Below are 14,311 nucleotides of genomic sequence, written 5' to 3' on the forward strand. Positions count from 1 at the left end.
AGCATTGGATAAGGTCCATAGATAGTTGTAGGGCAGGGACTTGGTAAGCAAGGATGGGGAGGGTTGGTGGTTGAGGTGAAAGGTTATCTATGGTGGGTGAGAATGCAGTGTAATCAGATTGGCCATAATCTTATGGAATGGCAGAACAGGCTTGAGTAACCAGGTGTACATAGTGAGTCACGAAGATGCTGACTGAAACATTGCTGTGTGATCTCTTTTGGACTTGATAATAGTGTAGCTAGTTGGTTATGCAAAGTGTTTGAAATGGTACATTATTGGAAGTAAATTAATGATAATGGGAAAAAAAAGGCACCAATCCCCAAAACATAAAAGGTGTTGGTGAGAACATTGCATGTGCCCTAACTATAAATTTTCCAGATATTTTGATTTAGAACTGTTTCTTTACATTGGAAAATTGTCACTTTGATATTTAAGAAGAATGAGTGGGAAGACTTACAAGAAAATAGACTATTAGCCTACCATCTGTTGTCAATAAACAAACTTAAATAATTAACTGAACCTGAAAGAGTCAGCATGAAATTGTAAAGATAGTTTATACTTGACAAAATTGCTTGAATTGGGCATATGTATTATTTATATAAACTTCCAGAAGACATTTGTCAAAAGTCTCTTCGAAGAGACTGTTGCAGTCCCATGAAATTGAAGACAAATTATTCACCTGGTTAGGAAACTGGCTGAGTGGAAGGAGATGAAGAGTAGTGAATACAAGCAGGTACTCTAATTAGCAGATGTGACTACTGGTGTCCTGTTTGGATTCATATTGGGGCCTCAATTACTGCAATTAAAATAACATCTCAGACGATAGAATAGAAACCTGTATATCTAAATTTACTGATTACAAAGATAAGTAGCGTGGTATTATGCCAGAAGCATAAAATTACGTGGACATTTTGTTAGGTTACGCCAATAGGAAAACTGTAGTAAGTAGATTTCAATGTAGATTGCTGAGGTATTATCCAAGAATATGTCATTTCTAAATTGTGAAAACCAAAAAAAAGTGATGGTCAAAGGAGACCTGCAGTTCCAGGTACGTGGATCATCAAAGTGTCATGGACAGATACAGCAAACAGTTTTTTAAAAAATACATAATGGCGTGCTGGCCTTTTTATACTTAGAGGACTTAATTATAATGGGATAGAGTTTCTGCTTTAGCTGTTCAAAGCCTTATTCAGACTGCATCAGGAGGACTGGGAACAGTTTTGCAACCAGTCCAGGCAACAGGCAGTAAAGAGGATTGTTTAGTCTGTCTATCTTTTAAGGTTACATCCATGCCTGAGTATCCCTTGAGAGGGAGCAAGACTACTTTAACATGCATGATCCCTTCTGCAACCAATGCATATTAGGGCATATGTCAGTCCCCAGTAATCAGTCTGGTAAATCTTCTTTGCCCTCCTTCAACTGTGGTGAAGAACACAGCAAGAGGTTAAGATGGAGCATCCACTTGATATTTCTGCCTGAAATTATTGCATGCACTTCTGCTTTGTTCTTTTATTCTGACATTTTGAGCCCCATCGTCATTCAGTCTGTGGATGCATTTGGAGGCTTCTCCTGTCATGATTATTTGTGGAAAGATTGCAGGGCTTGGAACAGATCGGTAAGGATGCAATGTGTGCATCACGGCACCTGACGTCATGGAGGAGGATTTCATTTGGCCCTTCCTTAAATCCAGCATTTTCTAGCTGGGTGCTCTCATCTCCCTCCCCACTTTGGTACTTAGCTGCTTCTGTTTGTAGCCTTCCTCCTGCATGTCTTCGTGAGAAGACTGCTGGCCTGTCTTTGCTGTAGCTGATGCTTTCCACTCTAATCTTGGCCTGTGGTGGTACTGTGTATTTTTATTTTGAGATTTCTCCTCATCATTTGCCATTCGTGTTGTTGTCTGCTGCCTTCTACTCATCTCTAGAGTCATAGAGATGTACAGCATGGAAACAGACCCTTCGGTCCAAGCCATCCATGCCGACCAGATATCCCAACCCAATCTAGTCCCACCTGCCAGCACCAGGCCCATATCCCTTCAAGCCCTTTCTATTCATGTACCCATCCAAATGCCTTTTAAATGTTGCAATTGTACGAGCCTCCATCACTTCCTCTGGCAGCTCATTCCTTACACGTACCACCCTCTATGTGAAAATGGTACCCCGTAGGTCAGTCATATCTTTCCCCTCTCACCCTAAACCTATGCCCTCTAGTTCTGGACTCCTTCACCCCAGAGCAAAGACTTTGTCTATTTATCCTATCCATGCCCCACATAATTTTGTAAACCCCTATAAGGTCACCCCTCAGCCTCCAACGCTCCAGGGAAAACAGCCCCAGCCTGTTCAGCCCCTCCCTATACCTCAAATCCTCCAACCCTGGCAACATCCTTGCAAATCTTTTCTGAACCCTTTCAAGTTTCACAACATCTTTTCTATAGGAAGGAGACCAGAACTGCACGCAGTATTCCAATAGTGGCCTAACCAATGTCCTGTACAGCTGCAACATGACCTCCCAACTCCTGTACTCAATATTCTGACCAATAAAGGAAAGCATACCAAATGCCGCCTTCACTATCCTGTCTACCTGCGACTCCACTTTCAAGGAGCTATGAACCTGCACTCCAAGGTCTCTTTGTTCAGCAACACTCCCTAGGACCTTACCATTAAGTGTATAAGTCCTTCTAAGATTTGCTTTCCCAAAATACAGCACCTCGCATTTATCTGAATTAAACTCCATCTGCCACTTCTCAGCCCATTGGCCTTTCTGATCAAGATCCTGTTGTAATCTGAGGAAACCTTCTTCGCTGTCCACTGCACCTCCAATTTTGGTGTCATCTGCAAACTTACTAATTATATCTCTTATGCTTGCATCTGAATCATTTATTTAAATGACAAGATGTAGAGGACCCAGCAGCGATCCTTGTGGCACTCCACTGGTCACAGGCCTCCATTCTGAAAAACAACCCTCCACCACCACCCTTCTAAATGCTGCAGGGTCCCCAAGCAGAAAATTAGGTTTTATTCTTCCAGTTTACACTGAGCTTTGCTGGAGCACTGCAGCAAACCCAAGACAGAGATGTTGGCGAGGGAACATGGTTGTGTGTTGAAGTACTTGGCAACTGGAAACTCGGGGTAATTTTTATGTACAGAATGCAGGTGTTCTGCAAATATAGAGGAGACCACATTATGAGCAACAAATACAGTAAACTATATTACATGAATTGCAGGTAAATCACTATTTTATCTGGAAGGTGTATCTGTAGCCTTGGGTGGTGAGGAGGGAGGAAGTAAATGGGCAGGCGTTACACCTTCTGCAGTTAAATCAAAGTATCTTGAAAGTGTGGGAGGTTTTGGAGTGGAGAAGGAGTGGACTAATGTGTCCCAGAGGGAACAGTCTCTGTAGAAGACTGACAGGGGAGGGGAGGTGAATACGTATCTGGTGGTGGCATCCCACTGAAGGCAACAGAAATGATAGCTTATGAACTTTTGGATGTGGATGATGGTGGGGTGGTAAGTGAGGATCAGGGAATCCCCATTGTTGTGGGAGGGAAGAAAGGGTGTGAAGGCAGAAGTGCAGGAGATGGGTTGGACGTGGCTGAAGCGGAGAAGCCCAGATGGAGGATGGATGTGTAATGGTTCCTCATCCATGGTGAAAAGGAAATGGCTGGAGCCTGCAAACTGGAAATTCTGAAATTGATGTAAAGCATTAGAAGAATCACACATGTAAGTGGGAAGGGATTGGACAAGTGGAGAAAAAAATCAAATTGAGATAGGCAGAAATGAGTTCTGTGAGGCAGGAGCAGGTAGAAACAATAGATCTGCCTGGGGAGTCCTGTTTGTGGACTTGGAGGAAGTGGAAGCAGGCTGTACTGGTTTGGAGCACTGTACCCTTGGAGTGGTGGGGGAATCATCAGATCAAAAAATATTCGTAACCATCGAGAATACAAATGCTTGGTGTTCACTGGTGGGATCATAGTCCAAAGGGAGACAAATGAAGGTGTCTGAAACGTGCTGCTCAGCCTCCTCCATGCAGAAGTCAGTATGCCAAACAACACCAGCCCCAGTTATTGGCAGGCTTGATTACAAAAACAGGGTTGTATCTGAGAGCATGGAATGCAGTCAGTTCAGCGGGAAATAGGTTTGAATGGGTGAGGGGATAAAGAAATTGAGGTGACTGATGTGAAGTTGACCATTCTCGATGAATAGGTTGAATGCAGGTAAACTTCTCTTAGCTGGATTACTCTTTGACTGTAAAATTGATGGTAGACAAGCAGGAGGCTGGAAGAACACAGCAAGCAAGGCAGCATCAGGAGGTAGAGAAGTCGATGTTTCTGGTATACTTTTCCACCTCCTGATGCTGCCTGGCTTGCTGTGTTCTTCCAGCCTCTCGCTTGTTTACTTTGGATTCCAGCATCTGCAGGTTTTTTGTCTGTAAACTTGATGGGCCAAATGGCTTTGGTCTGATTCTTTGCACTTCAGGTATGCTTCATTCAATCATATAATTGATTCCATGACAGGGGTCTGTACGTAACATAACCATGTCAGAGATCATACAAAATGATAACATATCCAAATCTTTTAACTTTTCTTCTAATTCAACCTGTGTATCTTTAAGTAATTTTATGATGTCTTCATGAGTACATGGTATACCTTCTGGCATCTGTAACCAGATGATTATCGTGTCCTGAATGTAAGATGTTCTGACCTGCTCCACGTCCTGCAGACCTTCTTCTGTGCTGGACTATTCTATGATTATATGATATTGTCAACAGAAACAGCAGATTTAACAGTTTCATAATACAATTTACAAGTGTTAACTTAAATAGGTTGAAAGCCAGAAGGCCATTGTGAATGATGTAGTTTTGGGAAGTGGGGTGTCATGTTTGAAAAAAAAATTACTTGTCCTACATGCCATTCTTGGATCATTTAAATTCGGAAGGATCCAGTTGTTGTTTGACCATTTCAAACAATTCATTTATTCTTTAGCCTGCTAACCAAGCTAAATTTTTGAAAAGTGGCACTTGGCTAATAAATCTTACATGTATGCTGGAACACTCAGTGATTGCCTTCTATTAAAGTTTATGTCCTCAACGTATGAGGCATTTTCAAAGCTAACATTGCTTGACAGAAATTGTACAGCCATCAGCATTTCAACATTTCCGTATCATCAGCCTTTGGAATGCATCAGAAAGCTATGCCATTTACCAAAAACCAAGATGAGTGCTACTATCGGTGGGGCATGTTTGATTGCTGAATTGCAAATTTTAAGGAACTTGAATATTTGTAGGATTTTTATGCAATGAAGTTACTTAATACTATGATACTGAGAGTGTCAGTAATATTTTTATAATGACATCACTGTAACCTTTGCATTTTTGGATAGTTATTTTTACCTTCAAGTACAGTGTACATGAATATAAACTTCTGCTCACACATCACTTAACCTGGCTATAAAACTGCCATATGTATGCTTCAGAGGCTTTCTTGTGAAAGACCAATTACTCAAGCAGTTTGTTAAAATCTTTCACTGATATAGTATCTGCCACTTGCAGTTCTACTTTCAGACCTGCTGTCCTATTACCCATAAGGATAGCAGGTGTAGCCTGTAACTTGAAGATAAAAACCTTAATCTCACAGGTTCTGTAATCTTCCTTATTAAAGCTGCATAAGTTATAGTTTTGCACACTTTTTTTCCTAATCTACGTGAGTTTGGCTGCATGTGGAGGCTGTTTAACGAAATGTAAGTAGTTATTTTTTAAAATGTTGATATCGTTTTCAGTTTTCATTTTCAGTATTCTGTAGGAAAATAAATTGCAGATTATGCACTTTTGCAGTATTATTTACTATAAATTTTCAAATCAATCTTCTGGGAAAAAAAATGTTTAACTTATGAGAGAATGGAAGCAAATGTAATCTGGAAAAACAGATTAAGATTTTTAAAATTAAGACATTAACATAGGATGACCCGAGAATTTTATTTGACCTGCTGTATACAAAAGAATAGGTTTAGAGCTACTGTACTGTGAAAGTAATCTAAATTCTTACAGAAGTTGTGAGTAGTATTCAGCAGACCAGGCAGCATCTGCAGAGAGAAACAGATGTTAATATTTGAGGTCTGTGACATTCTATCAAAGACACAGATGTGAAATATCTGTTTCTCTGCATAGAGCTGCATGTCCAACTAATTATCTCTAGGACTTTTTTTAATGTTGTTTCAGTTTTCTAGCATTTGCAATGTTACACTCTTGTCTGTTCTTAGATATTTATTTTGTGCAAGTATGATTGCAAATCTTTGCAAGATGAAAAAAGTCAGATTCTCTTCCAAATGCAACTCGTAAGTTTTTCTTCTTTCCCTTATTCACTGGAAAAATATTCTGACTCTTCCCTTCTCCACCCTCTGCCAACTTCCCCAGACGAGAATTCCCCTACTGTCCTGTAGATGACATCTGTTACTTTGCATTAACTTTATTTCCCACCACAGTAGCTGTTATGCAGTTAGCTGTTTAAGGGGCTCTTGAATGTATACTTACTGTCCTTGGCCAATTGTTGCCACATTTGGCCCTTTCTTTCCAAATCTCCCCAACCTTGTAGCATCCTTAAACACAGGTGAGGTGCCGGAGGACTGGAGGGTTGCTCATGTTTTCCCATGTACAAGAAGAGTAGTGGGGATATCGCGGTTAATTACTGACCAGTGAGCCTGATGTCAGTGGTGGGAAAGTTGCTGGAGAAGGTAGTGAGGGATAAAACTATCCATATTTAGAAAAGAATGGACTTATCTGTGATAGGCCATATGGTTTTGTGCGGGGGAGATTGTGCCTTACCAGCTTTGAGCAAGTGACTAAGTTGATAGATGAAGGAAGGGCTGTTGATGTCATATACGTGGACTTTAGTGAGGCATTTGATAGGGTTCCCCATGGTAAACTAATGGAGAAAGTGAAGTCACATTATGTGCAGGGAGTTTTAGCTAGGTGGATAAAGAACTGGTTGAGCAATAGGAGACAGAAACTAGTAGTTGAAGGGAGTTTCTATAAATGGAGAAGGGTGATCAGTGCTGAGGCCACTGTTGTTTGCGATATACATAAGTGATCTGGAAGAGGGCACTGTTGGTATGATCAGCAAGTTTGCAGATGACACAAAGATTGGTGGAATAGCAGAAAGCGTAAGGGACTGTCAGAGAATACAGGAGGATATAGATGGACTGGAGAGTTGGGCGGAGAAGTGGCAGATGGAGTTCAATCCAGGCAAATGTGAGGTGATACATTTTGGGAAGTCTAATTCTAGAGCAAATTATACAGTAAACGGAAGAGTCTTGAGAAAAGTTGATGAGCAGAGAGACCTGGGAGTTCAGGTCTATTGTACCCTGAAGGTTGCTGCACAGGTGGATAGAGTGGCCAAGAAGGCATATGGTATGCTTGCTTTCATCGGACAGGGTATTGAGGATAAGAGCTGGCAAGTCATTGTAAAATTGTACACGGCGTTGGTTTGGCCACATTTAGAGTACTGTGTACAATTCTGGTCACCACATTACCAAAAGGATGTGGACGCTTTGGAGAGGGTGCAGAGAAGGTTTATGAGGATGTTGCCTGGTATTAAAGGTGCTAGCTATGAAGAGAGGTTGAGTAGGTTAAGTTTGTTTTGATTAGGAAAAAAGGAGATTGAGGAGGGGGACCTGATTGGAGGTCTACAAAATCATGAAGGGTATAGACAGGGTACATAGAGGTAACCTTTTTCCCAGGGTTAAGGATTCAACAACGAGAGGTCATGCATTCAAGGTGAGAGGTGAAATGTTTAAGGGGCATACACAAAGCAAGTACTTTACACAGGGGCGGAAGGTGTCTGGAACGCGTTGCCAGCAGAGGTAATAGAGGCAGGCACAGTAGATTCTGCAACTCTATGGTCTTATTGCACTATGGCAACTTTACATTTACAAGGATATTTGCACACAAGTTATTGAAACTCGTCATAGCTATGTAAATTTGTCCATTATGGGCATGTTTTAGAAGCCACTTAAGGTCGAAACACTCTAAATCTCTTCAATTTACATTTTACTTTAATCTACCGGATTATATTTCTTTTCTTCTTTACCTATTTGAAACTCTTCTCTACAATTATTAACGCCTCCTTTCATTTCTCTGCTTCCCTCCCTATCCATTTTAACAAAACTGATGCTTTCCTCTGTTCTCACTTGATTTTTTTTTCAAAAATCCCATCCACATGCTTGTCACTGTCCATCGTGAACATCAATCTTAGCCAGCTCAAACTACTCTTGTATAGACAGGATAGATCAATTGAGTCCTTAGAAGAGTATAAAGGATGTAGGAGTGTATTTAAGAGGGAAATCAGGAGGACAAAAAGGGGACATGAGATAGCTTTGGCAAATAGAATTAAGGAGAATCCAAAGGGTTTTTACAAATATATTAAGGACAAAAGGGTAACTAGGGAGAGAATAGGGCCCCTCAAAGATCAGCAAGGCAACCTTTGTGTGGAGCCACAGAAAATGGGGGAGATACTAAATGAATATTTTGCATATCTATTTACTGTGGAAAAGGATATGGAAGATATAGAATGTAGGGAAATAGATGGTGACATCTTGCAAAATGTCCAGGTTACAGAGGAGGAAGTGCTGGATGTCCTGAAATGGTTAAAGGTGGATAAATCCCCAGGGCCTGATCAGGTGTACCCAAGAACTCTGTGGGAAGCTGGAGAAGTAATTGCCGGGCCTCTTGCTGAGATATTTGTATCATCGATAGTCACAGGTGAGGTGCTGCTGTACACCTCTATGACTCTAACCTTTGCATGCAACCTGTAGGCTGGCGGGCTTATCTTGCCACTCTCTTGCCTGTCTAGCCTATGTTTCCTAGAGCTAATCCTGAATATGCTGCTATGAATGTTGGTGTTGGAGGGAATGGCTGCTTGTGTATGTGATGCCAATCAAGAGGGTTACTTTGTCCTGGATAGTGTCAAGTTTTTTGGAATGGTGTTGGAGTTGCACTCATCCAATCAAATGACTTGTGCTTTGTCGATGGAAGACAAGCTTTGGGGAGTCAGGAGATTCGTTCTTTGCTGCAGTATTCCTAGCCCCTGACTAGTTCTTGTTGCCACTGTCTGCGTGATGATCCCAGTTGAGTTTCTGCACAATGGTAACCCCCAGGATATCAATGGTGGGGAATTCAGTCATGTTAACATTGAACAACTTACGTTACCGATAAGTGGTTAGTTTGTCTCTGATTGGAGATAGTCATAGCCTGGCATTTATGCAGTGTGAGCGTAATTTGTCACTTGCCAGCCCAAGCCTAGATATTGTCCAGATCTTGTTGCATTGCTAGTCAGTATCTGAGTACTCATAAATTGTGCAATCATTTGTGAACATCCCCATTAATGAAGCAGTTGAAGATGATTAGGCCTAGGATACTGCACTGAGGAACTCCTGCAGAAATATCCTAGACAGAGACGTCTGACCTCCAGTGGAAGTGTGGGATAGCAACCATTCAGGTTTTGACCTTTATTCATGACCTGAAGCTGCTGTACCTATTGAATCCCCCATTAAAGTAATTTATAACCTAGAGAAGCCATTGGAGTTTCCAAATCTGACTTTAGGTTGTCCAACTCTTTTCCTTTGGAAAGGGAATTGTACAGCTACTAACAGCCTATAATCATCTTTATACTTGCCTCTTTAATCTTTATCTTTAGCTAAAAATGATACACATATCTTATGTCATTGTCCCCTTTACTTGAGTAGCTGTAGCAGTAGTTTTACGATTATCTAAAACTAAATCTTCGCTCGCGTTTTCTTTTATAAGTTGAAACTCTTGAAGGCATGAAATAGCTAAGCAAATTATACAAATTCATCGTTCACCAGTTAGCCTGAGAATGTTTGGTTTGATCATTACAACCCCTTCATCATTAAAAGTCTACCCTTGATCCTGCTGATCTTGCAAACTATTAGATTACTTAGTGTGGAAACAGGCCCTTCGGCCCAACAAGTCCACACCAACCCGCTGAAGCGCAACCCACCCAGACCCATTCCTCTACATTTACCTAACACTACGGGCAATTTAACATGGCCAATTCACCTAACCTGCACATTTTTGGATTGTGGGAGGAAACAGGAGCAGTCAGAGGAAACCCACGCAGACATGGGGAGAATGTGCAAACTCCACACAGCGAGTTGTCTGAGGCGGGAATTGAACCCAGGTTTCTGGCGCTGTGAGGCAGCAGTGCTAACCACCGTGCTGCCCATATTACTCCATCTTCAACTTGCATTCCCTCTCCTAAGTCTTTGTGTTTGTTGTTCACTCCCAAAGTTGTATCGTCCTTTCCCAAAAGGCAGTTTTAATTCCTCTAGTCAGGTTTCTGCTCCTGCTGGTATACATAAATGGCTGTTAATAAAATTGCAAATAGCATTCTGATTGTGATAAAGATGAGCTGCCCCTTTTTTTTTGTATTATTTTTGATATGCATGCAGCCTTTCAGATGGTCAATCACACCAATCTGTTCCAGCACTATTCAACTAATATATAATGGGGGAAATTGCACTTGCCTGGTCTCATTTTTACTATCTAAACATAGCTAGAGAATCACAAACAATTGCTTCTCTTCCCTTTCACGTTTATCTCTATTATCTCCCAGAGATACTCAGTTGTGTCCCTCTTCAGCTCTTTTGTTGCAGAAAAGCTCATTCATGCTTTAATTACATTTAATTATCATGTTTGCTCTACATCCTTGGAAATTGTACCTAACAAAACGTTTATTGTGCTCATCTTGAAAATTTCAATTGACCAATCTTGGGGACAGGCGGCAAATTTTCACCACACTTTGTATAAAAGAAGAGTGCTTTCTGATTTCCTTCCTAGCTACAAATTTAAGAATATACCAATTTCATCTGTATAATCCATGTCTATGTCATCTCTAGACTTGGCTCTTTTAATATATGCTTTACTGACCTTCCACATTCTACCTAAAGTTGAGATAATCAAAAACTGTAACTGTGTTCTAACATTCGTCAATTCCTGTTTACTCAGTGTCCCTCCTCACTTGCTTATGCTGGCTCTTGGTTAAGCTCATGTTCTGGACCAGAACAATCCCCTCAAAACATACAAAAAAAGTAACCTAGAACGTACATTTTTCTTATTCTAAAGGTGTCATCCCATTTCCGTCTCTTCCCTCACCCTCACCCCCAGGTCGAATCAAAACACTCAGAGACACTGCATAGTTTTACCTCCTTCATTTTTATTCTGGACCGTGGAGGGAGAACAATCACCCACGTGCATAGAGACATGCGTTTTTGGTCTTCTCTGGAAAGAGCAATTTCTTAATGAATTGTATAGTCATTTTACAAATGAGAAGTTTCCAGATAAAGCAGCATACATATTAATTGGGTGACCGTTACAATCAACGAGTATCAATGGCAGAGACCAAGCCCTTTACTGTTGTACAATGAATGTTCTTAACCTTGTTAACTGGATTCATACAGTGGAAATTTTTCTCCTTGTTAGCTGACCTTGCATATGAATGCTTCCAATATTGCTAAATGGCTCTACATGATGAATGCTTTTCCACCTTGTTAACCCTTTACCCTTGCCTCTCGCATCCCATTGTTAACTGTAAGTTCTTATCTGATCTAAGTCATGCTTAGCTGAGCCTTTTGTTTCACAAAACTCAGAACTTAACTCTTTCCCTGCCTGCTTATACCCTATACACATTCTCAAAGATAACTGTGAGGTGTTGCGTTCCAGATACAATTTGATTGGTCAAACTACTCGACTTTAAGCAAATCCCACTTTGTTTTTACAGTACAGTTAAAATACAAGCAAAATAAAATTAAAAGAATCAGCTTAACTGTAACTATCAAAGTACATAACAAAATAATATATATTAACTGCTACTAATTAACTGTTCCAATAGAGTAACATTCCATAAACACATCCCTTGACAAAGGCAAATTCAGTAAAACACATTGTCTCATATGCAATTCTAGCAGCAGGAGGAGACCACCAGCTTGTTGCAGTAACAGAGAGGAATGAGAGCTTCCACATTCAACTTCAAGACCTTGGCAACTGCAGAAAGCTAAAATTAAAAATCCTGGTTCTGTGGGAGCTTGACCCCGCCCATTCGGGCTGCCTCTATTGTTGCAACTTGAGGGGAGGACCCTCAAGGTTTACTTTATTGGCTTTGAGCAGACAACTTGGCACCTCTGTCTCAACCTTTCTTCATAAAAGAAATTCCAGGATAAAATACACCTCTTAAAGCTGCAGTATCATCGTACCTGGACACTACAATCTTGAATCTATGCGTTCCTCTAATTCTGGTTTCTTGTACATTTCCAATTTTATTTGCTTGACCATTGGCAGCAAAGTTTTCTGCTGCTGAGGCCCAAGCTCTGGAATTGCTTCTTTAACCTTTCTACCTCAATTCTCTTGTGTAAGACTCTTCTTAAAACCTGTCTCTCTAATTGGTCATCTGCACTGGTATTTTCTTTTATAGCTCAGTATCATATTTTGTTTTACAAAGCCCTTATGAAGCACTTTAAGAAGTCCAAGTGCACTACAAATTGAAATTTTTGATGCACAGTGATTTGCACATTATTAGTTGGATATTACTCCACAAACTTTTCAGGGTTCACAAATGATGATGAATGCAAAATCTACTTGACCATCACACATCTTCATAAGACATGAGATGATCTCAATTTTCCTTCCCGTACATGCGAACATAATTTATTTTTCAAGATTTGATCGATTGGTTAAATCAATTAAAAAATCAAACAATTTAGTAATCATTGTTGTAGTGTGATGGTTTAGAAACATGAAGGAAAACATGAGCATCCAAGACAATTGATGGCGAAGTTATTATTTTTGGAATTGTCACTGTTGTCTTGTAGGCAAAGGCAGCAATACTTCTCCGCAAATGGGAATGAGATGAAGTCCAGTTAGTCTAGCTGTTTTTAATGATTTTGGTTGAACAATAAAAATTTATTCAGAAGATGGATAGACAACCTCCCCTTTGAGTCTTAAGTGAGACATTTTGCATACAATTGAAAAAAAAAATCAGTGTGATGTAATGTTACTGTAGTATATTTTTTTGACTTTGTTTCAGGTATGTGATTATTTTTCAGAAGTGATCTTATTCTATACCACTCATAAAACATTTTCCATTTTTTTAAATTTGGGTACAAAAGAAAGAGTTTGAAATGCATAATTTTGACAACACTTTTGTATTATACTCACACATGAGCTGTATTTTGTATTAAAATTGATACGTAAGGATCTTTTACTTTCAGACAAATTTATTGGAAAGCAATAAGTCCACTGTACTTTGAAGTACAGTTGCACAATCCTTTATCTGAAATGTTCGGGACCAGCTGGTTTTCGGAATTCAGAATTTTCAAATTTCAGAATATGTGACAGTTTGATGGTGAAATTTTTAACAATCTTACTGGAGGAGCAGACTCACTGAGTAAAGCGGGCGTTAAGACAGAATTGAGGCCTGCCAGTGCTGGGCCACGCCCGTGCCCACCACGTTGTAACTGAGTGACATGCATTGAGTGGGTGTCGACTTGGGTTAACTGTTTGCATGCCCAATAACTTTGTTAATGATAAAAAAAAACTTCACAAAGAAACTTTTGGAGCTTTTCAGATTTCGGATAAAGGGTTGTCCATCTGTCCAACAGTTAAACATTTTACTGTTAATTTTTCAGTGGAATTGATGCCTTTTTTAAAAATTTAGTTTATGCAGAGGAGTTTGGATACAGAAACTAAGAAGCAATTGGAAGAAGAAGAAAAGAAGATAATTAGTGATGAGCACTGGTATTTGGATTTACCAGAATTGAAAGAAAAAGAGTAAGTAAACTACTCTTTACAAAGATTTGTTAATGACTCCACTTGAAAACATTTGCATCATTCTTGCCCAACAATTCTAGCCTTTAGAATTCAAAAAGCATTGTTCTCAACATGGATGTAAGATCAACCAAGATGTAAGATCAACATGGATGTAAGATCAAGCATGCTGAGTTAGATTGATTCAGAGACACAGATATATGGAATGTAAGTACAGGGCCAAATCATTTGATCCTTCAAGCTTAATATGCTGTTCAATTTAAACATAGCTGTTCATTCAGTACAGTACTTTGTTTGGAGAAGATTTGTAGCTCGGGTTGTGAATCAGGTTGTAAGTTCGCTCACTAAGGTAGTAGATTTGTTCTTAGATGTTTCATCACCATGCTAGGTAACATCAACAGTGAGCCTCCGATAAAGTGCTGGCGTTTGGTCCAGCTTGCTGTTTGTGTGTCTTAGTCTGTTGTATTTGGTGATTTCACTTCC

General features: G+C 40.0%; 1 protein-coding gene across 1 annotated transcript in view; it reads left to right on the forward strand.

Annotated features, from left to right (window-relative positions):
- Positions 1-14,311, forward strand: part of mphosph6 (M-phase phosphoprotein 6) — a 53,360-nt gene that overhangs the window by 1,572 nt on the left and 37,477 nt on the right. The window contains exon 2 of the mRNA XM_043706655.2: positions 13,719-13,831. Coding sequence (XP_043562590.1) covers positions 13,719-13,831 — 113 coding nt within the window. The remainder of the gene's footprint in view (positions 1-13,718; positions 13,832-14,311) is intronic.

Source organism: Chiloscyllium plagiosum, unplaced genomic scaffold (genome assembly GCF_037043375.1).
Source record: "Chiloscyllium plagiosum isolate Xiang-an unplaced genomic scaffold, Cpla_swu_hap1 HiC_scaffold_17, whole genome shotgun sequence".
Classification (NCBI taxonomy): Eukaryota; Metazoa; Chordata; class Chondrichthyes; order Orectolobiformes; family Hemiscylliidae; genus Chiloscyllium; species Chiloscyllium plagiosum.